At 40.9% G+C, this 27,685-nt stretch overlaps 1 protein-coding gene across 4 annotated transcripts in view; it reads left to right on the top strand.

The window, feature by feature from the left end:
- SETBP1 (SET binding protein 1) overlaps positions 1-19,580 on the top strand; it is a 266,038-nt gene extending 246,458 nt beyond the window's left edge. For 3 of the 4 annotated variants that reach the window (XM_074571170.1, XM_074571171.1, XM_074571172.1), the window contains 2 exons: positions 12,341-12,508; positions 18,070-19,580. In XM_074571170.1, coding sequence (XP_074427271.1) covers positions 12,341-12,508; positions 18,070-18,626 — 725 coding nt within the window. In that variant the 3' untranslated portion in view covers positions 18,627-19,580. The remainder of the gene's footprint in view (positions 1-12,340; positions 12,509-18,069) is intronic. The other variant, XM_074571173.1, reaches the window with a different exon arrangement.
- The last annotated feature ends 8,105 nt before the right edge of the window (positions 19,581-27,685 follow it).

The raw sequence follows: 27,685 nt of genomic DNA, 5'->3' as shown, positions 1-27,685 counted from the left end.
ATTCCCTTAGTCATTAAAAAAAAAAAACCAAAAAAAAAAAAAAAACCAAAAACCAAACACCTTCAGGAGGGTGTAAGTACAAATCCATAGGTTGTTTTTTTTTTTTTTTTTGGAAGGCAAAATTCAAAATATTGAATTTGATTGAGCTGTTTTACTGGGCAGTTGTCCCAGTAGGAGAAAACAAGACCTGGATGTCTTTTCATGCCCAAACAGCTAAATAAAATTCCTTTAGACTTGTTCCTCCCAGAATTCTAGTTTTTCTGCAAAACCACCAAGGTCAACTTTTGCACACAACTGTCTGAAACTGGGACCTATCCTTAGGTAAATCTCTGCTAGGACATGGAGTGCTGGGCAAATAAAGTATCAACTTAATTTCAAGTACAAAGGTTGGAGATCCGGAGCTTGTCGGTTTACTTAAGTTCATTGTTTTTTCCAATGGCCTGACCAAAATCTCGGTCAGGGTCAGAATTTTAGCAGATTCAGTCACTCTCAGATCTTTCCTTTTGGATAGCAAAATTCTGCCACCCCAGGAAAGCAATCATAATTAGAGAAAAGCTCTGCTTGTATCATCTTTGCTCCATCATAATGCTCTCTCAGAGTGGATGCTTAAAGAGAACATATTCCTACCCTGTTACACCTTGCTGTATTTTGTCTGCCTAGAGCTATAAAATAAGCAGATAAAGCTATGGGGAGAGGAGTTTGTTGGTTGAAGAACGTAAAATATCCTTTTTTGGCTTCAGTAAATGTGGAAACTGAAGACAGACTTTCACCAAAGCTGTGCAGGAAAGCACTCTGGATATTTAGAGTGGCTCAGGCATAGATGTGCAGCGTTCAAGTTGATAGCATAACTCCAAATGTCAGCAGTTAAGAGCATTTAGGGTTTTCCCAGTATATTCTTTATTCTGGTTCTTGTCAATCTGCTTTTCACACATTTCTGTAATAAATGATTTCCCTCCTCCAGCTTCTTTCCAATCCATTCTTTGTCTCCTGTTTCCACCTATTTACCTATTTCATTCCACTTTGCACTCTTCACCTCTTTAACCTCTTCTTCATCAGTCAGATCTCTTCTTGTGTCTATACTCCACAGAGGCAGTCTCTGACCTTATTACATGTGGTCTCTCTGCCATCCTTCTTACACTGTTATAGGAAGCAGTCTCCAGCAAGAATTTTAATGAAAACCACTCTTAATAAAGTATTTCCTTCAGCATTTTCCTTTCAAAAATATGTAAAATCCAGACATATTACACTAAAGTTCATATCAGAGAAATTGCCTATCACTGAGGTTTTTAATAGGATACAAGGGGAAAGGTGAACTTCAGGAAAAATCCTGAACTCTAATCTTTCTGTTTGGTTTTTCTCCATTCACAGTAACACTGAGCGGTTAAAATAAAGCCAAACATTACACTCTCTTTGATAATTTTCAAATATTTTAGTTGTTTTCAGAATTCCATTAGAATAGGGCAAAAATTAAAGTCCTATATACCATAATGCTAGCTAACTATTAAACTTCTTTGTTGCTGAGCTTAATTGGCCATAACATTGATGGTCTTACCTATGCGTTTGTTTGAATAGGTTTCAGTTTTCATGCTGCAGTCAATTACTGTGGTTTTCAGAATGAAAGGTAAAAAAATACCCTATATCTATTGATCTGAAATACAGAAAAGGAGAGAGAAGAAGAACGATATATGCACTCCCAGTGTGCATTATTTTTCATCTCTGGTGCTGATAAAGCAAGCACTCATTTTAGTGATAAATCAGCATTAAAGTGGGATGAATGGACTCAGATATTGAAACAAAGCCAGCACGAAACCTTCTAAAAATAAAAACTCCTCTGTTATAGTCTCCTAGATTGCAGGGTATACAGGGAGTTCTATTAAGTGCTGAGATTTTACTTCAAATGCATGTCATAGAGTATTTCTCATTGTATGAACTGGGGCTTAGCTTATTACAGATAAAGAATAAAAACGAAATTACTAGGCTGTCCAGTAGGGAGAATGTTAGCTTAGAAGTCAACAGTCTTGGATGGTCTTATCAGCTCTGTGACTTTCAGCCCATCCTTGTCCCACCTGTCCCCAAGTGCCTACCGTCATGGTTTAGCCACCTTTGCTTGTGGCTGAGGTGAGTAGAAAGGTGTGGACCCCTCCAGGGGACCAGTTCAGATATTACTGGACTAAATTAGATGGTGGAGGTGCCCACCAGTTTCTCTTGTTTTCCTTTTGTGTAACACTGTGGGTAGCTGGGTTCAAGCAACGTCTCTGGCGCTGTTTACTTTTCTAACACAGACGTCACCACAGAACTACTTAAACTGGTGTAATGCAACTATAACATTTCAGTTAGAAAGAAAAAGAATATCAGCTGAATTTGTGCATCATACAGATATTGTCTTTTGCTGACTGCATACACAGGAAGAATGAAGCCTTACAGTTCCTGGAGGAGCATTGTGCTGTTTTTTCCTTCTCAGTGGAGGTCTCTTAGTTGAACTTGTTCAGCAAGACTTTTGCTAATTATTTTGCTAACTTCTCTTAGATTTCATCACTTTTTGTACACTGGATGTGCCTGAAAAATGACTCCACCATTACACCAGCCCAGCCGTTGTGCCTCATTTGTCCTCCCCCCACCAGCAACTTGACTCTTCTGCTCATGCTTCATCCCAGCACTCTCCTACCAAAGCTGTCAGTGTCCCATTTAATCTGTGATAAATACGAACTGCTCCCAACTCCATTTGCCTAGGGAATATCAACTCTATCTGCCACATTTAAAAATGATCATCCCTGTTGTTAAGAAAAACAACAACTCAAAACACTACCCTTGACTTTTCTCATTACTTACGGACTGAAGTTTGCCCATCTGTCTTTCCCTAGCTGTGTTCTTGAGAAAGAAATCCTGTCTTCTTTTCCTTCCTCCCCAGTGAGCGTATCCTCATCCACTATGACAGCTCATCTCAGTGTGACTACTCATCTCTAGGTAGTTCCTTGCTCCTAGCTGCAGGTCTTTTTATTTCTGTCCCTCAGCGTACCTAATGGCTTTTTATGCCTTAAAAAAAAGCCCTTTATCTCGCTTTTCCACCTAACCATCCTGCCTCAAACACTTGCTTTTTCATTTCATCTCTTGCAAAGATTTTAATTTTTCTCCTTCCCCCTCTGCAAGAGAATTTAGTTCTTCATCACTGTGTATTAAATGATTCATTCGCTGAGATATTTCATGGCAAATTTCATTTCTCCAACACCATCGGTCTCTGTCTGTCTCTCTTGATTCTGTCAGTCTCCAACAACTGTAAACTGTAACTTTCTGCTCATCTAAAAGTTTCAGGCTCTGAGCGAGAAAAGCCTTTGAGTCTAAGGCCATTAGCAAACCCCTTTAGCTTAAATCCATGTTCACAGGGTCTGTGATCCTGGACCCTTTGACTCTGAATTAGTCTCTTGAACCCTCGAGTTTTTCTCTCATTAAAGTTATTGATTGCTGTCACCCACATATAATTAACATGTTCTTCTACTTTGATCCAACTTCTAATGGAAATCCTCATTTCGCCTGTTCATCACTTCCTGGCATGACAAAATCTGGTGGTTCCTCCCATGACATTTTCAAAGCCCAGTCCCCCTCTGTTTGAAGGGCTGGGGGCCTGGGAAGGGCCTGCAGGGGGGCTGCCGGAGGCTGGGTGTGAACACGCTTACAGCCCCCTTGGATTACTGTCCCCTACTGCCCTGGAATATGAGCTGCTTCCACCAGTTCCGTTAAATTTTCAACTTTGAGTACAAGAAGGACTGAGCTTCCAGACACACATCACTTCGTCTCCCGTGGCTGAGGCTGCGCGCCCTTTATTCCTCAGTCTTCTGACTCAGACCCCCTCCATTTTCATGCTGGCAATATGCAAGGAGGAGGGAAGGGAAAGAGATGGAGTATCCATGATTCTTTCTGTACCAGTACAGGAAAAAGCAATCCTGAGGAAAAATCAAAAGGCAAAGCTCAAGAATACATCTCCTAGGAAGTCTAATTCATTACAAATATAGGCCTGAAACAGGCAAGAGGCCGCTCTTTGCAAATTTCAAATTGCAGATGATCATCATCTTAACTGGAGGGGCAATGGAGATTTGAGACTCATCCTGGTGATGAGCTAAGTCATAGAATCATAGAATCATCTAGGTTGTAAGGACCTTTAAGATCATTGAGTCCAACCATTAACCTAACACTGCCAAAACGACCACTATAAGTCTTCCTTTTGTTTCCTCCTTGGGTTTAATTCTTGCATGGACAACGCTAACAGCTACATTGCTTTCAAACATTGCATGTCATTGTAGGCTGCAGGTTCCTGCAGCTCCACACAGGGTCCCTCCTGGGACCCACCTTCCAAAAGTGGAAGACAATCTGAATCAACGCCAGATGATTCTGATTTCTACATCAGAATGTAGCAACAGCAGCCGCTCTGCTTGCTTAAGTAACGCCTTGTGAGGCGTCAGGTATGCTGCAGTTGCCACTGTGCTCCCTGTCAGGAGACACAATTATCTTCATAAAGAACTGAAGAAGAAGACTTGCACCACATTTCTTGAACTCAGGCGCAGGATTCACCCAAGTAGAAAGGAATGGCAAGATGCATTTAACCTCATTAGTTTCAGTAGGGCTGACTTTGTGCAATCCATCAGTGTACAGATACATTAGGGGAACTAAACTATTTCCACATCTCATTTACATAATGGATGGGATGTGAAATGAGTCCTATGGAAGAGAAGTGCCCTGGAGGCACTAAAGTTTATCACAATATGTAAGAGTTCTTTTAGATCATTGCATTAAATTTCCACTAACAAGATAACAAATTAATTGTCTGTATTACTGTACTCACCCAAAGCGGATAAAGTGTATGATTTCTGCAGAGGAAGGCAGCTGTTTAAGACAGCTTGGTGGTTATAGGAGGAGGCAGAAGAGATTAGTATGTCCCCCAGCATTTGCGTGCCATGATGCCAACCCTCCTCCTGCCCCTTTAAGAAATCTGGCTCGTCTCTAATCTGATGTTGGACTTGAGCTTTATTAGTGAAGTGAGGGAGAATGAGTAAATCAACTGTATCAGACAAGCCTCAGGACATCTGGAAATTGATCATTCTGCAGAAATAAGCACTCTGTGTTTATTAGCTGGGAGTTCATCACTATCGCTTCTCTTTATCCAATTCCTAAGAGATTTCAAAGCTATCATCATAGCATTAGCTCTTCTGACTGTGCTACTGCAGATAAAGATCAGAAGATCTATCTAATGATGGCTTTCTCGGTCTCCCTCTTTCTTTCTCTAAAGCTATCCTGATCTAAAAAAAAAAAAAAAAAAAGGTAGAAGTAGGAAAATAGCTGAGATGAAATAAAGCAGTCTTCATGTCTTAAATTTTTGCCTGTTGGCAATAGGGTAATTTTTTTTCATTATTCTACAGAAACTTGGTTTTATTCAGGGGGACACATCTTGCAGAACAGAAAATCCCTTATAGAAGAGGTGGAATTTAAAGTTTCTAATATGGTGATAGAAAAGGGAAGAAGATAAAAGGACCTAAAGCCATAAAGCAGTGCTGTACATTGGAAGTACAGTTATTTTTAAATGATAATACACGTCAAATAGAAGCCAGGGAAATGAATTCCATAAGTTAGAAAGGTAATAATATTACTTTAAGAAGAATAATTACTTTCCTTAACTACATTTATCACATAGTAATTCAGTTCTCCCTTCTGGAATATGATGCAATGCCAAACTTTTGACTGATTTATTTAAAATCAGCCTTAAGAAAAGATTCACCCAGATACGAGGTTTCTTCTGGTTCTTTATTCAAAACGGAGGAGTTATCAAAATGCAAATACTATGACTAACTTAATGTTTAGATGTGCATTCCTGTACAGCTGCATTGCACAGCTACATTGTGCAAAGACACTGGGAGAAAAATTGTCTGTAAGGGTTTTCCGATAACAGTGGTCAGATGCATAAACAATTTAAATACAGCTGTGGATTTCCAGAAATCTGTGGGGAGTATGAAATCCAATGCAATGAAATCACTAAAGAAAAACTTTCCCTAGAAGAAGATTCACTGAGATCAATATTTATCAGCTGATTCTCTTGGTTTTCCAATGGCAAATTAACATATATTATCTCTTTTGAACTGGCACTTAGAGTTCCAACCTGGGTGTGCATTGTGCAGATTCTGTACACAAATAAAAGAAGAACAGGTGGATGTTGTCCAAGAACCTTTCCATGTAAGCACAAGATGAGGGAAAAGAGATGAATGCAATAAGCAGAGTGAGCATGATTTAACAGTAAAGAAAGGATAGTTAATTAATCCGTTTGTACAGAGCCTAGCACAATGGAGCTAGACCACATTACTTGCAACTTAAGTACTTAATAACAACAACAATAATGGCTAGGCCTTTAAAATTAATGTATTAATTATCAGTCAGAGCTCATAAATTGCTTAAACAGTGAATGAAGAATGTCAGTTTTTTATCCAAAGTATCAGAGGACCCATAAATTTTCAAGAAAAGGGCCAGTTTCACATCAGTATTGTGTTCCCTCAAGCACGGGCTTTCTAACAGTCTGCCTTGAACTGCTTCTCCTGATTCACTCTTTTACTTATGGTCATTATGATTATTTATTTATAATCATGCCATCATTTTTTTTGTGTTCTTGGTAGTCTACTTCATATCTTCCCTTGCTTTTGAAGGGAACTTTTGCCCTTTCTCATTAAACAAATAACGATTCTTTTCCTCCCTGCTTTGCCACCTGTTGCTCACTTGTATTTGCACGTAGTGTTGTCTGTGCTATCAGTAGGACTCAGGAAAGTTAAGGTATGGGTCTTTCATGGGAAGAAATGGGCTCTGATTTGGAGGAAATGCACAGAGATCATCAGACAGGCAATAAATAAGGTCTGAATCAGGCCACCTGTATACATTATCTTGTTCTCTCTCTGGCGCAGTGACAAAGGATAAAAATACACTGGAACCGTGGATGTGTGCGTGTGTGAATTTTAAACTCTTAGCCACGTGTGATGACATTGCAGATGATTTATTTTCACCTGATTCAAAGACGGGTTGAACGGGGGGGTTCTCATACATAAGGCCTTCTGAAATAAGAAACCCAAATGAGAAGAAAAAGTCCAGTGAAAGGTGATGATACCATGCCAGCAGGTCTATCGATTCAAGGGGTAGACCTCCCACCACTGCAGGGTGAATCACAGCTTTGCGAGCAAATCGTTGCACCTCCATGGGTTTCCAAAGGTGACCCTGAGTCTTTGTTTGCATTTTGATATCTGTGAAAGAAACTTGATGGTTCTTCTGTATTGGCTGGTTCTGGTCCATAAATTACTCCTGTTCCTCAATTTAGATGAGAATTTCAGTGAGGTGAGTGATATAGGCTGAAGAAAGCAAGTGCCTAAAACAAAAGACAGATGGCCAAACCCATGATTCACTGGCGATGAGCTGCAATTGGGCCACATAGACTTTAAAGTAATTCATTACATTTGTATCTCTTCTGTAGGGGGAGGATTTTTCTCAATGATTTGTATGACCTTGCTAAACCCAGATAGGTGGTAATTGAGCAGCGACTACTTCTTCAGAAGAAACAGAATAAAAATATTGAAAATATTGACTCACCCCAAAGGCAGTAAGCAGCACTTTGGTCTTTGACCTTTAAGCATCCTAGGGTAGTCAATAACCTGGCTGTTAGATGCTGTGCCTGCCACTGATTTTGATTTGGGAGTAGTTTAACCTTGAACCAACATCCAAGTAACCACGGCAACAGGAAGTCGGCCTCTCCATCCAAGGAGTGGGAATCCATAAATCAAGGTCCCTAATGCAAACACTGTGTGCAGGTAGAGATTTGAGAGGATAAGTGGTTTGTGAGGGATTACCTTTGAAAAAATGAATGACTGTCCCTTGATATGTTGAAGCACAGCTTCAGAGAGACTTTTTTTTTTTTATCAATAGAGGTCAACAGGTTACAGCTGCATGTTTTCATATGGCTCTTTATATGGGCCCTTCAGTTTAATTAGAACCAGATGTTGAATTTATGAGGTTGTTAGCGTTATTGTGTACCATATGCACATGCATATATGATACACATATGCACATTTCTTGCCCACAAACTACATTCATGAATAAATTATGTTAAGGCTCAAACTCAAGCACTATAAAGTAGTGAAACATCGGTTTTGCATATGCACAGTTCCATAGCGCTGTGATCCCATAGGCATGTTCACTTTGTCAAATATCCCAGTTATTCTATGGGACAGTGCTCTTTATTCAATGTATAGCGCTCACCTAGCGAACAGCTATTCGGTAGCTGGATTTTCCTCTTGCTATTCAGCGTGTGACATCATGTCTCATTTATTCCACATTTCTAATCCTTGGTGTGAATAGATGAACATTTCATGAATGTTGATCATTTTCTTTTCATAGCACTGCTCTTGAGATGAGGGATATATTATTGTTCTCATTTGCAATAGAGAAGCAGAGCAGAGAGAGGTTGAAGTTGAATGGATGCAACGTGCGATACTTAACACTTCATTTGAGGCTCTGGTAGGATGTGCAGTCTAATAGACAGAAACTCCTCTGCCTGTCTCCACCAAGCCATTACCTGTAATTCTGTCTCGCTCCTGACTATTTCTGCACTCAGACCCGTTCTCCTCTGTTAAGTCCCAGGCTGATATTAGGTCACAGGTCCATCAGGACCCTTATCTCTGACTGGCCCACTCTGTAGACCCATCTTTCAGATTCCTCTCACCAGTGCAGTTCTTCTGTGCCTGAGTCTTCTGAAGATTTCTTTCATAGTTTCTGAGACAACCCATATCTCTTGATATTTCACATTTCATGTGCAACGAACAAAGATAGGGACTGTTCATAGCTTCTCCAAGCTGCAAATACAAGGAAATGTCGGTTTGTACCTGGAAAGGCTGAGCGTAGCCAACAAACATAAAAGTTTGTGCAGCAGTTGCTGGCTCTGCTTTCAGATCTTCTTGATCTTCTGGGAAAGGTATCACAGTATTTGTGGGAAGTCTTTGAGGAACTACCAGGTACTGTCCAGGTGCAGCCAGGGATAGCAGTGGGGGCTTACTGCTGCAGGGAACAAAGGCCCCCATCAGCTGACCTGACCTGTTGTCCAGGGAGGTTTGCTGCTGTTCTCGGGCTTCAATCAGGGAAATTGTAGAGACATACCAAACCAAATCTGAGTGGCAAATCAAAGCAAGCAAAGGTGGCAGGAGGTTTGCATAAATAACCAAGGAGCTCCTGAGTAATGTCAGACATAAAAAGAACAAGTGATCTGGAGAACTATAGAGACAATGTCCAAGCTTTCAGGGCTGGGCTGAGGAAGCCAAAACCTATCTGGAGTTTAATCTAGTGAGAGCAGAAGGGCAACAAGAAATATTTCTACAGGTATGTAAGCATCAAAAAGAAGCCTAGGCAAAATGCGGACCCACTGTTGAATGGCGCAGGGACCCTTGTAGCAAAAGACCAGCAAAAGGCTGAGTTACTCATTGTCTTTTTTGCCTTGATCTGTGCTGGTAAAATTGGCCTTCAGGAATCCCAGGCCCCTGGGACTGGTGAGGAAAGGAAACTTACCCTTGGGGGAGGAGGATCTGGTTAGGAAACAGTTAAACAAACTGAACATACATAAGTCCATGGGACTTGACAGGATGCACCCAGAAGTGCTGAGGAAGCTGGCTGATGTCATTATGAGGCCACTCTTGATTATTTTTGAAAGGTTGTGGCAACTGGGAGAGGATCCTGAGGAGCAGAAGAGAGCAAATGTCAGTCCAATAAGGGCAAGAAGAAAGATTCAGGGAGCAATAGTCTGGCCAGCCTCATCTTATTCCACGGGAGGATGATGGAGCAAATAATCCTGGAAAGCATTTCCAAACATATGAAGGAAAATAAGGTGATCAGGAGTAGAGTAGGGATTTTCCCCTTTTGAAGGGAAAATCATGCCTGATCAATCTGATGTTGCTTATCTTGGCTTCAGCAAGACTTTTAACAATCTTCTATAACCTCCTTCCAGAAAAACTAATGAAATAAAGACTAGATGGAAGTATACTGAGATGGACTGAAAATTGGCTGAACTGCTGGACTCAAAGTGTTGTCATCAGTGGTGCAAAGTCCAGCTAGAGGCCAGTCACTAGTGGTGCACCCAAGATGTCGACACCTGGGCCAAAAGCATTTAACATGTTAATTAATGACCTGGGTGATGGGGTAGAGCGCACCTTCAGCAAATCTGGAGAAGATACAAAACTGTGAGGAGTGGCTGATGTGCCAGAGGGTCATGCTGTCACCCACAGGGGCCTCAACACTCTGGAAAAATGGGCTGACAGGAACCTCATGAAGTTCAAAAAGGACAAGTGCAAAGTCCTGCACCTGGGGAGGAATGACCCCATGCACCAGTACCTGCTGGAGGCTGACCAGCTGGAAAGCAGCTTGGCAGAAAAGGCCCTAGGGGTCCTGTTGACCGTGATCCAGCAATGTAACCTTGCAGCAAAGGAGGCCAACAGCTTCCTGGGCTGCATTAAGAGAAGCGTTGTCGGCAGATCGAGGGAGGTGATCTTTCCCATTCATTCATAGAATCATAGAATTGTCTAAAATTCATCACTGGTGAGGCCATACCTGGAGTACTGTGCCCAGTTCTGGGCTCCTCAGTACAACAGAGATATGGACTTCTGTGACAGAGTCAAACAAAGGGCCACAAATATGATTGAGGGGCTGGAACATGTCTCCTACGAGGAGAGGCTGAGACTGGGACTGTTCAGCCTGGGGAAGAAAATGCTTAGGGGGGATTTTATCCATATGTACAAATGTCTGATGGGGAGAGTAAAGAAGATGGAGCTAGATTCTTCTCAGAGATGCCCAGTGACAGGATGGGAGGCAGTGGGCACAAAATGAAACACAGAAGGTTATGCCTGAACACCACAAAACACATTTTTGCTATGAGGATGACTGAGAACTTGAACAGGCCACCCAGAGAGGTTGTGGAGTCTCCCTCCTAGGAGATGTTCAAAATCTGACCAGGGCAACCTGCTCTAGGTGACGCTGCTTGAGCAGGGTGGGATGAACTAAGTGATCCCAAGGGAAGCGTTCCAATTTCAGCTGTTCTGTGATTTTTTAATCTTCATGTAATTTAATTTCCAAAATCTGATGTATTTTATCTGAGGCCGATTTGCAGGTTGAGATTTGAAAAGAGAAGGAATTTATGAAGGATTAACTTTGAAAAAAGAAGGAGTGTCCTCGATATGTTGAAGCCCAGCATCACAGAGACTGGGAGAGGTTTTCATAAGTTGGCAATGGCACAACACCTCACCCTACCAGACTTTTGCTCAGGTCTCATGAGAACAGGGCTACTGGATTTTTACAAAGCAACAACTGCTAGGATTTTTCTAAAATGGGCAAAAAACCTCCCAGTCTTATTGTAAAAAGAGACAGGCATTTTAGCTGCCTTCCTGCTTAGTAAACTCATATATTTACAGATATATATGCAATATGTATACAAACACATAAACTTACTGAAATATTTCATATAAATGGGTGGATACATATTCAGGTGTAAGAGGCAGATATCTAATATGTAGAATTTCGATCCCATCAGTTTAAATTTGACACATTTACAAGCAAACAAAATGGGTTCAAATTATAAGAGAATTCGAGAAACATTGTTAAGGGAGGAATCTGCCAGCCCTGAGTGCATAAGTTTTATTTCTCTGGAATATTTGACCTCTTCGGTATATTTCTACCATTCATTTCTTCTGCATTGTAATCCCTAGGTAGAGAAATGTATGGCAAATTGCTCTTTCTTTTAAACTCCCACCTGTTTAATGAGTTGTAAGGTGAATTTTCTTTAGGAAGAGGATTCCTAAAAAATAAGTGTAATGTGCTTTAGTCACGGAATTGCGTACTGAAGCTGTTCCTGATGCCTGCTTCTTACTCAAATGAAACACCCACTGACTCAAGTCATTATAGAAGAGAAGTGTGTGTGTGGAGAATAAACTACCCAGAGAAAGACAAATAGACAATCCCACTAAATATAGATATGAAGTATGTCTGTCTTTATACATATACAGAGTTTTGTTTTGCTTGGACAATAAAAAGTAGTAATGTGGAATTATTATGTTGGTTTACCGTTGTTTATAGACATCAGTAATGGTACATCCTGAAGCAAAATTATATTAAAAAAAAAAAATAAATCGTGATCCTTGCTAGTAGCAAGACCATATTACAGGCACACAAACTGGAAAATACGGAAATATATCGAGGTAGGAAGGACATCAACTGACTACTCTTTTTCAGATATTCCCTAGGCAGGTTGCTTTATCAATATTCATCCAAATTTGGTTTCCTTGCCCAGGAATTGCAGGTCCCCACTTAAAAGCAGACCAGACTTCACTTCATAGTAAAATGGAAAGTTCTGCCTGTAACATGATGACCAGAAGGAAACCAGCAGCTGTTGACAGTGTTGCAATGCCAACTCCAGTATTATCTCTCCTACCTTCATCAGCAGCAACATCTGAAGCAGGTAATGTTGTTTCCCTCCAACACCTCTGTTTCTTCCCCACCTTCTTCCTTCTGGCACTGCACTGAACAATACGTGCTTGTACTGCTCTTCCTGGTTGGAGAAGTAGCTGCAAATGTGCATATCTAATGTGATAATCAGGCTGTAATTTTTCTAACACTTTCTTATCATGATCGTATCTTGGCATATCGAATCTATTTTGTTCACATACCACCACTTGTGCAATAATGAGGACACAAGTAGCACCAGCCTGTATGGTCTAGCAAGGGACTCTGAAGCAAGACTCTTGGGTTCCTTTCTCAGCTCCGTTGTTCATTTATTTGAATGTTCCCATCCACGTAGCATGAACATGCCGAATACACAGTGAATAGCTAAGGAGCAACTGAGATTTCTTTCTGCATACTTCAGTGATTTTAGTATAATATTCTGTCTTGCAAATGCGAAATTGTCCTGGGCAATGAACAGTGATTTAAAATATATCAGAATAAATAAGCCAGAATAGCATGTTTTTCAATCAACTTATATTTTGTGCTTCTATTTTGAATCAGATCAGAAAGGTGATAGCTTTATGGAGTCAAGAAATTGAGGCAAGTCATTCAGACATCATCATGCCTTTTCTTGGGCATGGATAGAGAAGTTAATCTTGCATTGTGTCTTAATTTCGAATGAATGGGGAACCCACAGTACATGCAGCCATTAGGAGTTTCAGAGTCTTGTCAAACCTTTGATTCCACATTCACAAAAAATGTATTTGTATCACTGAGTTGTGGAATGATTACATATTTAATTATGCAATTGAACGTGCTTTTCAGTGCACTCCTTTTGATTTTCCTCTCATTTCCTGAATAAATAGTGAAAACAAGGGATCCATGCTGTAAAGTAGCCTCTATAAAGCTAAATTTTTATATTAAAAAATACGGATTCTCTGTTTAGCCTTTAGTACTTTCCTATTTATAAACTAAGGGCAGACTTTTAATGCAGTAAAGAAGGAAAGCACACAAATATTTTATGATCAGTTTCATGATGAAAGTGTATGCTTGACGGCATAGTTCATTCTTTCCATTTTCAGAAGTCTAATTAAATTGTTGGTTTATCTGTAGCCCAGATGTTGAACCAATTTAGTGAAAACTGAAAGAAACTGTGTTAATGGGAAAACAGGACAGTGCTATGGGTTTTCTGTAATTAATAGGGAGCTCTTTGAAAATTCCTCCATTCAAACCAAGTCGACAAACTGAGCTCAGATGTTGAGCAAACAATCTTCTCTGTGCCATGTTCTTGCAAGTGGCCTCAGGCAACTCCTAAGGGATCAAGAATGACAGGCAGTAAGAAGTATCTTTAGTGCTACAAATATAACAAAGCCATCCAGAATAAAGTTAGGGGACCAATGGAGAACTTCCAAGGAGTCTGACCTGCCTGAGTTCACCTTCTGAGTCAACACCGCTGTGCTGGAATGGGTTCTCCAGCCTGTGTTAAGCTGCCATTGGAAAGGTATATTTTTGGTAGAGATTTCTCTCTTTGCCTCAGAAGCTATTTCTAGCATCATATCAATCCTCCATGACTTCCTGGCATGGCCTGTGGCCATTCCAGTTTGTCTCTGTTCTGTGAGAAGGAGCCTCACTGCACCTGTGTACCGCAGGGAGGGGAGAAACACCGGGGCTCCATGTCCCTTGTTTTAAACGTGCAACATTGGGGGTTTTTATGACTAACACTGGTTCTTGCTTGTCTGGGGTAGCTAGGTGAGGTTGTTTGGAGAGTGGGAAAAGGCTGAAGTACAAAAGGCTGTGCTGCATCAAGTATTTCTAGTTTCTCTTCACTTGGGGCTGGATTGTGCCAAATAACTTCAGGTCTTCATGGAGCCAGCGCATGGCCCTGCAGCCTGGGGAGCTGTGCCCAGGCAGCAAAGTGTCCCCCCTTCTGTATCCCCAGCACCTGGAGGTTGCCATCGTGTTGTACAATCTCTGTAAGAGCACAGTCCCCTTTTCTTATGCCCGCATGCAGACATAGCGTTACTATTTCCTACTTCCTCTTCAACCCCTTTTAGACAAATTCCACCAGATGGAGTTAGACGAAAGTCTTCCTCCCAAAGCAAGATTTCCACATGCAAACAGCACAGTATGGGTGCGAAGAGAACAACAAAGCCTAAAAACAATGCAGGCCAACTTGGGTCCAGGGTTGAGCAGGGTCTGTCTGGATAAAATGGAAAAGATTAGTACTTAGCTTTGTTTTTCAGCAGAGCAGTATATCACATGGCATTATAGCAAAATATTTTATATCAAAGATTGCTCACCAAGAGCTTCCAGATGAGTTGATAACACCTAATGGCTCTCACTTCAATAGTGGTTTATTTTGGCAGATCTCCCTGATATTTTGTCATATGCACACCTCATCAAATCTTCCCCCTGCAGACCCATCAGACTCTTTTCTGCATAGTCTCCATACTCCAAATGTAGAATCAGATGTCCCTGACTCTCAACAGTCAAAATAATACTGGGTTTCCTAATATCTTCTTTTAAAAGCTTGACTTGAAAGCATATTACTTATTCAGCACATGCATTCTAACTATTGTCAGACTATGTAATACAACTCAAATACTTTCTAGAGCTTGCAAGTTCAGAGACTTGCTAGGAAGAAAAGCAAAAGCATTATTAGTAGTTTCTAACAAGCTTCCTAAGAAAGTCATAAGCACCCCAAAGCATTTAGAAAAAAAAATAAAATAGTGCAGGTGCAGTAAGCCAGTATAGAACAGCATGGAATTTTATTTTTTTTTTTAATGAGAAAATGAGTTTCACCCCAGAAAGAAACAGACTGTCAGATTGCAAAGTTTTAGGAGGGCAAAAAAGTATCTAAACAACATGAATGAAGACACTGAGAGTGGTGTTCAGCTTATAGATTTGCATGTAAGTGTAGATATCTACCCATAACTATCTGCATATGAGTAAATTTTGGAGAACTAGGCAGTTTGGCAGAAAGCAGATGCCTACCTTTGCTCCACTCACTGCCTATTCACCATCAGGCTCCAGTCAGGACACTCAGCTGGGGTGACCTGGACCTCTTGGGTGCTTAAGACACCCATTGGATTTGCCAGGATGGACAGGAGACCTGCACCTTCCTTATCCAGCGTCAGGGTGTCAGAAGAATGTCCACCTTAAACTGCATTGGGTTCCCATTTTAGGAACAGAGGTCATCCTCCACCAACTCTTCAGACCAGATCTCCTCTGACTGTGATGGGGTGATAATACTAAGCTGCAGAAACAACCGACTATGGATAAGTCTCAGTAAAGACATAAAAACTTTGCAGATATTTGGATAATGCTTTATTTTAAATTCATTTCCTGATCTTTGGTTTACTTTCTTTCCCATGAAAGTTGAGAGCAATGCCAAGTCTCCTGATTTCACCAGAAACCTTGCAATTTTTCCTGTATTTTGCTAAAATTCCCCTCTCCAAGTTTTCCATCAGCTGAAAAATTTCAGCTTTACTTTCTGGAAAAAAAAGGCACCTTGAATATGGGAATTTTTTTAATAAAAGTCTTGAAAATGTGCCCTAACAATATCAGTAAAAGGCAAAAGGTGGAGACTGAATACGAACAGTGTGCAGGATGTTTGATTTCTTAAATCTTCTGACCTGAAGCTAGTCTCAGGATCTGGGAGGGTCTCAGAATCGAATGCTTTGGGACTATATATGCCAATCACCAGTGAGGCTAGATGAGAGTAATCATTTTGTGTGACAGGGACGTAACCTTATTTTGATCAGATGACTAAGAAATAGCTTGTGGCCACTTGCCCTTAGGGCTCTTCCATCCACACTTCTTAGGGGCGACCTACTTCAGAGGAATTTTGTGCAACTAATTAGCTTCTCCTGAGCAGCTTGGATATTTCATTTCCTTTCTCTTTTCTTTGGTACCAAAATGACTACATTCCTCTTTTCCTTTGTCCTCTGTGAATCACAAACTGCAAGTGGGTTTTATTTTTCTTTTTGGTGTGGGGAGTGGGTTACATATGGAAAATGTATTTTGTTTTGTAATTAATGAAAAGCAGACTTTGGGAAGTTGGCCATCCAGGTCTTTATTTATAAGAGAGCATATGTCTGTGTTTTGTTTATGACTCACTCCTACTTCTAGCATTGTAACTTGGGTTTGTTTACGCAAGCTCTTTGCTGAATCCAAGCAACATGGTGGTATAAGAGCCAATAATTTATGTTCTCCAAGGGGGGAGGACAGTGAGTGAGGCTTGTACGCTGAATCTGTCATAGCCTGTAGTGAGCAAGAGGAAATTCTACCACTTGACGGCTCCTGGTTATCTACAGAAAATGCTACAATAGCAACTTTATTTAAACTACTACTACAAGATTAGCCTGTTAGCCATGAAGGGAGTGATAACCCCTAAATGAACCTTTCTCAAAATCTTTGCTGCTCTGGAAACTTCAAGGATTTCAAACCCAAATGACTGCTTGACAGTCAGGTGTAAATTAAGTTTGCAAGTAGATGTGGGCTGAGGTTAATTTAGGGGGATGTTTTATTCTTTACTGAAAAGAAATTCTGAACTCCATCATTTCTTTTCCAGCAGCACAGAATGGATATGTTAGGAGTGAAAGGGAGCACCAGTTATTGCAATAGCAGATTTAATACGTTCTGTTTCTCTCACAAAGGGGTAGTTACCTATAATCCATGTGCAAATCCTGAATTTCGAACAGCTGCCACGTTCGGTATAGGACAATGAGACAATTTAAGAAAAACAAGCAAGGTCTCATGTCCTAAGCAAAGGACCAGGAGCCAAGAAATGCTGGGTACTCTTCCCAGCTCTGACAATGACTCACAACATGACCTTGGCAAGAGACTTAACTACTTTGGATTTCATTCAGATCTAAAGTAAGCAATCTGAACCAAGAGTAAGCTTACTTCAGGGGCCATTAAAGTCAATTATATGACTGAGTAGTTTCAGCTAGTATCTGTGGAGATAATAGTAAAGAAACTCAGGCAGGGGTAATGAATTTGCCAGGGTGAAGTGACCCACACAGCTTGTCTGTGCCCACTAGTTTCAGTAACAAACACTTTTCGTATGATCTGGCATCCATGGCAAGAATTAAAGGCTGGGGTGAGGCTATGAGGAGTATGTGTTTGGGGTATAGAGGTTTAATAATTATTGTGGGCCAATATGACAGCTATGCTAAGCAGCGCTTCCTTTCCTCCCACTAGAGGTTTAGAAATAAGAATGAAGCAAATCCATGGAAAAACATTGCTGTAGAAAACCTTTGTTGCTACAGAGGAGAGGAGAGCTGTAGAGAAATCTCTGAGGACTGCTTAATAGTCAAAGTCATGTTTTAATCTAGGGCAGTAAAAAAGGAGGTAGCAGCAATTCTTCTGGGATTGTAATAAATAATCTCTTAACATTTTTTGAGTTGCTTTTTTATGCAGAGTCCTTTCTCACCACCATCGTTTCTTCAGTAGTCATATTCAGCCTACTGAGCTTGAAAGCACCTAATCTCCATGACACTGAAAGCAGGCAAAGGAGGGTTTCCATTCACTGTTGTTTGACCCACCCCTGTTTCTGTTCTTTCCTCCCAACAGCCAACCCACCACTGAAAAAAAGGTTCAAGCGCCGTGAAATTGAAGCAATCCAGTGCGAGGTGCGCAAGATGTGCAACTACACCAAGATCCTGTCCACGAAGAAGAACCTGGATCATGTGAACAAGATCCTGAAAGCCAAGAGGCTGCAGAGACAATCAAAGACAGGCAATAACTTTGTCAAGAAGCGGAGGGGGCGTCCCCGTAAGCAACCTCTCTCCTTTGACGAAGACTCCAGAGACCAAATGCCCGTTCTGGAAAAATGCATTGACCTTCCCAGCAAAAGAGGTCAGAGACCGACACTCAACCCTTTGATATTGGAACAAGCAGCCACTCAAGATACAATCATGGCCACCATTGAGGCTGTCATACACATGGCTCGAGAGACACCACCTCCACCACCTCCTCTTCCTCCTCCCCCTCCTCCACCCCCTCTCCCTCTGCCCCGGACGCCCCGGCTTGGGAAAAGGAAAAGCAAGTCCCTGCAGGAGGAAGAGGAGGACATGAAAGTGAAGCGTCACCGGAAAGGCAGAGGGAGCGAAAGCGAAGGCCTTCCTTAAGGCCAGCGCACCCCATTGGATGTTGGGTGCCAGTGGTGGGACATGCCGGAACTTAGGGGACTGGACACATGCAGTCCGCTTCGCCCCTGCGGCAGCACCAGACTCACTCATCCCTTTGGCGGCCAGAACTCATTTTGGAGAGCTGTGCCAGCCGGGACTCTCATCTTCCTCTTCATCACTTTGGCCTCAGCCCCCCCCAAGGATAGAGGAAGAAAAGGTGTGGAAAAGAAGGGGATATAAGGGGGGCAGGGGATATATCAAAACTGGGAGAACTTCTACTTTGTAGAGTTTCCAAAAACTATTCAGCATCTCAGCATTGCTGTTCTCATACCATACCTGGAGGAGGGAAGTCGTCCTCGCAGAGAGCTGAACATTGTCACTAGGGCTGCATGCTCGACTCCGATTCTGTTTGGCGGGCCAGGTGAAACTAAGAGTAACCATACCATAGCAGAAATCACTGTAAAAAAGAAAAAAAAAAAAAGGAAACAAAAGAAAAAAAAAACAACAAAAAAATAGTGTAATTTTCTCAACTGTGATCTTGGTTATAATTTGTTTGATTTTTTTTTTTTTTCCAGTTTTATATACCTACCAGGCTTTGGGGCAGCATAACCCAAAATGCCTGACTCCTGCTAGAACTATGTATTTCTTTCTCATTTACTTGCCTAGTTACAACTAGCTGCAATATAGGCAATAGAAAAGTAGAGCCTTACACGTGTGCACACTCATTCAGAGTGCTATCCCAAGGAACGATGGAATATCACAGCATTTAAAATAAGGTGTACATGGATATTCGGTTACAATAGCATGTTTCAATGAAGCAACTTGGCATTTTCAATGGCATGGGAAAAAGGAGTCATCCATCAACCAAGTTGTTTTGATGCTCGGTACATATGAGTAGAGAACAGCAAGACACTTCTGGGGAATAGAGTTATAGTAAACATGGACAAAATCACCAAAAAAAGAATATAAAAAAGATAAAAGAAAAAAAAAATAAGAGAGAAAAAAATAGATTAAAAAGACAGGGCCCAAACCTACCAGTTCTTACCACCTTCAATTCCCAGTGAAATTGATGGGAAACCCAGTATCCGAATTATTTGCATTGGGTAGCAATGCCTTGATATGTTATTTTAAAGAAAATAGATAAAGTAGATTGTTTTAAAAAAAATAGAGAACAAAACCCTATGGAAAATAGGTCCTTTCTTGGCAATTATTTCTTAAAAAAAAAAAGGAATAAGTGTTCTTATCTGAAAATAAAAATAAAAATGTTCAAAGGGTATCACCACTGCAATTGTATTAATGCCACTTTGGACATGTTCTCCAAGTTGTGGTTGCCTTAATAAACTAAAAAAAAAAAAAATTTTTGTACATAATGTAATTATAAAGCTCTCAGTCTGCATGGATGCAAACTGTGTGTGACAAATCGTCTCTTTAAATGGTCAGTTCAAATTGTACATTTCTCATTCGAGTTGTACGTTAGCCATTGATTTAACTTGGGTAAAATACTCAAGTTCCATTTCCACAGCCCAGTTAAAATGTTTAACTAAAACAAAGACTGAACATGAAGCTGTTCCATTGCAGTAACAATGCTTTTTAAAAAAAAGAAAGTCAGTTGTTGAAATCTGAAATAGGTACTTTCAAATTTATTTTATTTCTTTTTAAAGTCCTTCAGTACACTCAACACCTGGCATGGCAAGATGGGTATTAAAATGGGAGGGGGGAGGGCAAATTCCAGCAAGGGAGTGGGGATTGGAATTACTTAATGTTTCACAAGCCAATTGCTATTCCCTTTTTTGAGAAATTTTTGAACTAGCTTATTGCCAAGGAAACTGCAAATAGCACGACACTAAAATAAGCAAAACAACAAACCCAACAAAAAAGTCCCCACAAAAAATTCTTGTGTTTCTATTCTGCTATTTATTTACAAAAATCATATGAAGACTATGGTGTTAAAGGGACACTGTAAACATACAGCTCATTATTTTTAGAGACTGATTTTTCTTTTGTGATAGCACCTTAGCTTATTAAAACTGCATTGGGGTTTGCATTGGGGATGGGGGGATGGGAGAAAGTGGGGATTTATTGATTTTTTTAAAGGCTGGAACAAATCTTGAGATCCTATCTCCTTAAAACTGATAAGAGGGATCACAGAATTTTGTTTCCAATTTATTTTGCATCATTCATCATACTCATTTGCGCTTTTTGTTTTCCAATTAATGCAGCTTAGAAATAAACTGGCTGGTTGATCGTTCTTTTACAACCAATTTTGCGTTTCAGTTGTCTTGAATTATCACGGTGTAATTGATGGAAGTTGTAGGCCTGCAGAAAAAAATGGTTAAGCCTCCTTGAGCTCCTTCCTGCTTCCTTAAAAAGCATTGGACTGAGGTTTAGTTGATTCAGAAATCGTTTTTTTCCATCTCTCCTTTGGGCCTGAAAGTAGGTGACAGTGTTGCTCAAAATGCACGAAAAACTCTAAGTTTTGTATTCCAGGTAGCCTATAAGCTGAAACTAAGACAAACAACAACTTATCTTTGCTTTTATCTCCAGTGATCTCTTTATTAGCATGAAAGGACATTTCAATGTGTAATGAGTGGATCAAAGGTCTGAAAGGACCAAATTCTGCCATTGAACGCCCATTGGGGTTTCAAGACATGTCAGACCTTCCAGCATGAGGATAAGGGCTGAAATTGGGATGGACCTTTCTGGATGCACTGGGATGCAACCCCCGCCCAGGGAAGGATCACTGAACGGCTGCTGCCTCCCATGCTCCTGAGCTTTGGGAAAAAAAACACTCTTAGCCTTCCAAAAAGTACAATCCAAAATGCTGCTAGAGGCACCGTGCTTAAGGAGAATGTTCACTCAGAGGGTACAACCCCATATACCCTTCACTGAGCAAAAAAATTAAGAGGTCCTTTTGGTCCTAGAGAAACTAAGGGTAGCATTCAAGACTTGGTAGCTGCAAGCTGTCATCGTAGGATGGGGCCTATCCAGATGCCCAAGGTTTGTTTTCTGCAGCAAGAAGGTGCTGGTAGAGCACGATGCTGCTGTACAGCCTTGGCTCTTTGTCCAAACAACCGCCTGGTGCAGCCGGTGCTGTCTGGCAGGAAGATTAGCTTGTTAATTTGTATGAAAGCAGGCTGAAAATACTGTTAGATGGCACTCATAATTTGTGTTCTGCGTGTTGCATAGTCTATAAATATGATAAGCAAGTTGCTGACAGAATAATATTATAAGGCGATGTACTACATGCAGATCATAAAGGATTTAGTTTTAGGGCTTAAGGCTAAAATCCCACTCCTGCAGTTTATTACCCAACAATATTCCAGTAATGAGCTTTTTGATTTTTTATTTTTTTCCCCTACCACTAGGAAGATTTACTGAGGAACTCTCTAAATTCTCTCCACACATTACCAAGAACTGTATAAAACCGGGGTGAAAGCCCTTTTTCTTATTAAGACCAAAAAGACCTTTCAAACACCTCCGCTGTGTCACAGATTAACACACATTTTAGCATGCTTCAATAAAAATGTGAAACAAAATCACATGGCTGTGAGCCATATGAAATAAGGCCATGGGTTTGCATCCTCTCTGTGAGTCTTGTATTCCTCAACCCAGGATAAAACCAGGAGTGGGGACAAGCGTGCCAGGAGAGAGGAAAAAAAAAACAACGAACCACTTGTGTCTCCACGAGCTTCATACTGCCAGTTTCTTGAGCCCTTCAATACTAAATTTTCTGTGAAGCACCTTGCATGTTTTTGGGTAACTGTCAATAAAAAAATAAAAAAAAGAAAAGAAAAAGAAAAAAAGTAAGTGATAATAGCCATGGCTATAGTCATAGCCATAGCTATACCATAGCTACTAGGGTATCCTACAACATGGCCCATGACTCTCCACTTGACAGCAATGCTTTGGACCATTTGGGTAGAACATTCTGATCGTGTTGTTACATTTTTTGGGTAGTTTCTGGTGCAAAGAGGTGCTGGTTTGTCATTGGGGCTTCTGGACACTACAGCAATACAACAAATAAACAGGAATCGCTGTTCCGTACAGGAGGATTTCCCCATCTCTTATTTTCACAGGCCCTGTTTCAGGACTGCACTTAAGCACATTTAAGCAGTGTCCTGAAGACTAAAAAAAACAACAAAAACAGACAGGAAAACAAACAAGAAAACAAACAAAGCCAGGATGGTTTTCTCAATTGAGGAAACAAACATTATGCCCCTGCAATGCCTCTTCCTTCCATATCATCCAAAAACTGGGGTGCAGCAGTTCTGAGATAATTAGAAGCACATTTCAACAAAAGACACATATTTGACATCTCCTTAAGATGCCTGCCTAGGTTGTACAAAACACTACATAATAAAAAAAAAGAAAAAGAAAAAAAAAATGTAAAAACATGAAAAGAGCTGCCAATTGGACAACATGGGGAAGCAGTTCGATCCCATGTTGGTTTGTTTTACTTTTCTTTTTCTTTATTTTTTTAAGCTATTTCTTAAATAATAAATGCACATGAAGTGTTAAATATGTATATACTGTATTTCAAAAAAAATTAAAAAAATCAAACGAATGGGGCACAAGATTGTTCTATAAGTCGTGCTGGCTAATTTTTAGTTTGTATTCATAAGTGGTTTTTAAAAGCCTTTTTTAAAGTGTAATTTGCATGTTCTACTTTGATTGTATGTAAACATATTTTAGAGCAAAAAAATGTATTTGTATTTTATTGAATATAGAGGCAAGAAAAAAACTTGTACATTGTTTGAAATGTTCTTTTTGTAACAGTTTTTATTCATGAAGCATTTTTGTACATTTAAAAATGGATATGGACTTGATGTTCTTTGAGGCTTAGATACATCTGGCATGCTTTAATGTCATGCTCCTTCATGATCTTAGATGTTGGTTTTTAAACATTTTTTTCTAAAACAAAGCTCAGTCTTTTCGCTACCAAATCAGGTTAGCACAGTATAGAGCACTTAACTAAAAAAAAAAAAGAAAAAAAAAAGTTAATCCTATTCATATGTTATTCATTGTGTGAAATTAAAGGAATTCAATTCAGTCTAACATGAGTTGTGAATTCTTTTGTCTTATTTTCCATCTGTTTCCCATCACTAAGGAGTTTAATAGCTTTTGGGATACTAATACCATGCATTCACAAGCCCTCTTTATGGTAATGGAGAAAAACATGCTTTGGTTCTGTTCTTTTTTCTTTTCTGTATTTTTTTTTTGTTGTTTTCCCAGAATATCCTTAAAAGTTAAAAATGGACTGTGTCGTGGGCCCCATGGACAAAAGAGGGATTCACACTTTGAGGCTGTTGCGTGTCACCAAATGAACAGAAACATCTCTGGTCCAAATTGTGTCCCCAGGCATCGGTACGGTAGTGCTCACCGCCCAGGTGGGATTTCTACTCCCGAAGCAGATGGAGCATCCCTCTCCAGATCCCTGCAGGGAAGGGAGTCCCAGGGGCTGGGTTATGGATGAGGGGATGATGGAAGCCAACCCTCTCCTCACCGAGCATGAGAGATGAAGGGCTGTAGGCCGAGGGGTATTTTCCATTCTGTGAAATCACATGCTGTGAGCATGGGACGGGGAGTTGGTTGCAGCATGGTTTGAAGTTTCTTTTCCAAGTTGCTGCTGAGAGTGGTCAGCTGCCATTATACAGTCAGCTCAACATCCACAATCTCCTCGGCAGGAAGACTAAATTTCCTCTTTTTCTTCCTCCTCAGAGAGGATCCACCGTCTCCCCCAAGGTCTTAGCAATGTGTGCATGGGAAGTAAATCTTGTTTCCTGGAGAAGGCAGCAATGCTCAGGCAGGATAGATAACTTAGTGTCCTCTCATGTTAGTCCCTTCTGAATCTTTGCGTGGTGGGTTGGATTGGCGGGAACAACTCATCCAACTACAAAGATGACCCCTCTGACTCTGCTGTTACTCACTGTTACTGAAGTAGAGCTGCTCCAAGGATCTCAAACGTGAAGAGGCTTTTTTCTTTCTCCTCTTTCTCACTTTAACATATGCACGGCCTCAGCATTTGACAACAGTTTGCAAAAGCGCTGACATCTTCGCTCACTGTTTTTATCCAGCTCTGTGATGTATAAGCCACTGGTCTCCAACTCTAACCACATTTTTGTAAAAGGCCTGTGGTAAGACTCCCTTGGAAGCATCTGCGAACTGTCAAGTTTCATGCTTGCCGCTGTAGTAGCTCAGGACTCATCCACCCTCCCGCCAGCTCTTTTCTGAGATTTACCTCCCACCACCACTGAGCTCTGCTGTACTTTTGTGGTGTCACCTTGCAGGCGTGATGGAGCAAGGCTGGGAGAGCAGCCGTTGTGAGACCGAGAGCCGGGGATGCCGGGTTTCTGTCATTCGGGGGCTGGGTGGGTGAGGGACTCCATTTGTGAGTTTTTCATGCTTTTTTGCCGCTGATCTCTTTTTCACCAGGCCGTTGACACCACGTACAGCATCAGAGCACTATATTCCTCACCAGTCTCCTTCTGGACAGGGAGGAGTCTTTGATCAGCATCCCCATCCACTTTCCCAGGGTAAAGTCAGGCTCTTGCTAGGATCTCTGCAGCTGTTTCATCCCTGGTAACTGCTCCAGCACTGTCTGCTCCTATGGATTAAACCACCTCTGAGAAAAACCTTTGAAAGTCTTAGAAACAAAGTTTAGGAAATTCACAAGCGCTGGTAGGTTGTAACTTTTTTGACACGCTCTTTGTTCAATGGGATATTGTTCTCTTGTCTTATTTTGCATGAGTTCAGTGTTCTCCAAATTCACTTAGAATGCTTTCATTATTAATCTCTGCCCTGAAATAATTGAAAATAATGAAAACACCAAATGTGTCAGAAACAGCTGTCATCAGAAATAATGTTCTTTTCTTATTATCCTCCTTTTTTTCTGAGCATCCTTTGCTCATGGAAGTAATGAAGCTCTGTTCAAGCCTTCTTTGGTCATACTCCATACTACTAGAAGGGATTTCGCACCCCATCCTCAAGGTACGTATGAGGAGATGGGTATTATCCCTTGGGGCAAACCATGATCTTAATTCACTTTTGATAGTGGAGGTTGCTCATGTCCTCTCGGATAAGAAGTCTGACCACGGTGACCTTAACTTACCCTCAATTGGTGGAGAAAAGCCTCATCCTCAGCGTCACTCTCCCCCATGCTATCATTTGCAAGCTGCGTGAGCTCATGAGAGCATTATTGCTATTCCATAATACAAAGAGTGCACACAATTTTAGAACAATTCTACTGTTACTGACCAAGTAGAAAAAATTTCCAGTGACTTTGAGGGAATCAGTGACAGGACCCTACTCAAAGCCCTTCTGTACGTACCATCTGGAAAGTTCTAGAAAGCAAAGGGAAGCATGGATGTCAACTGAAAAAATGTATGTTTGGCCCTCTATGGGCAATTAATGAACCACATCACTAGTGCACTAACAGAGAGGTTTCAGAGCTAATAGAAAGTACGGAAAACACAGTGAAGTGCGGCTTATCAGACGATCTATGCATTTTTTACTGTGTGCTGCAGGAATAACTGGTGTGAAAGCACCGCAGGAGTTGTAAGAGGAGTTTAACAGTATGTTAGAGCAATCATAAGTCATTTCATTATGACAATTAACTTTCTCTATAACACAGAGCAAGACCCACTGGTTCACATTCTTAGCTTACGCAGTTCAGCGCTATCAGTTTCAAATGTGTTAAAGCAGTTTACAGGAGCAAAAGATCTGGTTTCATTTTCCTTAGGGAAAGTATTCATCCCTAAGTGGCTTTGGAGTGCCGCTAATAGTATGACGTAACACAAACTACTGTTGTTTGTTGCCAGGAAGAAATATCATATTGATAATATAGAACTTCATTAAAAAATCAAATGTTTGGAAAACCAGTTCGGCAGCACTTGTAGTCAGATCACCATGGTTTTATAAGAGCTGTGATGGAAAGTGGGAGGGAAAAGATGTGGAGAGACTTCAAAAAAGGTGAGACAGTTTTCTGTGGATCGGGAAGATGTTCAAGTATTAGTATCTACTTCTTCTCAGGATTCTGTTGGGCTTCAAAAAAAATTCTGAAAAAACGTTCACCAAGACCCAGGTAGCAGGCAGTACGTCACCCCTGCCTAAATGAAGCTTATAGGAAGCCCAGTGTTTCCTCTGCAGTGCTGGAAACACATACAAGCTTGTGGCTTGTGTGGCATCTCTTTGCCTGGTGGGATTTATCCCCTTCTGGATCTCCCCCAGTCAGTGACGCAAAGCATAGAACAGGGACCCTATCATCTCTCTGTCCTCTTCTGGGTGACCTGCTCCAGATGAGGGGAAAAATCACATCTATAATTGTTTGATTGGCCTTGAACATCTTTGAAAAGGTGTGAAAAATTTCTTGCCTGTCTCCCTCCTACTCCCACACATGCTCATATATCTGGCAGTTCTTAAACTGCCCCGCAAATGTTATTGGTAAATAAGGCTCCAATTGAATCCATAGAAGTTTTGTCCCTGACCCAAAGGGAACGAAATTCCCTGCTGCATCTCCCTGATTTAGCATGCTGCAATACTATTTGTGGACTCAAATAGCTCTTAGTGTCTTCTACTTGACTTGCCCAATATTCTGTTTATATACTCAAAGAACAAGCACGTCAAGCAGAAAATTAGTTAAAGAAGGCAAACGGAAAGCCTCTGCAAGGTAAAGGCAAGGAAGAGAGCACATGAGGAGCATCTGCGGGTGAGCATTTTCAGAGCATAGCAAGAACACAATTAGAAAAGGGATGAAAAGTGATCTCTGAAGGAAGCAAATGATGATGTGGCAGAGCTGTAACGAAGATAATGACAAAGGAGGGCAGTCCTTAGTTTTCTATAAAACAGCAAAAAAAAAAAAAATAAAGCAGCACACTTGAAGGGGAAGCAATGAGTTCAGAAACACAAAAGGGCATTCATTGGAGGGAGGGAGGGAGAGGCTGGAGGATACGAAGATTTAGGTCATGGAGAGAGTATAAAAATGGATCTTGCGACAGAAGATGGAAGAGGCAGCCTGCTTGCTTATTGGGACTTTATTGCTGCTTTCTAAGCTGACACAGCAC

Source organism: Larus michahellis, chromosome Z (assembly GCF_964199755.1).
Source record: "Larus michahellis chromosome Z, bLarMic1.1, whole genome shotgun sequence".
NCBI classification, from domain to species: Eukaryota; Metazoa; Chordata; class Aves; order Charadriiformes; family Laridae; genus Larus; species Larus michahellis.
This window is presented reverse-complemented; position numbering and strand designations above follow the sequence as displayed.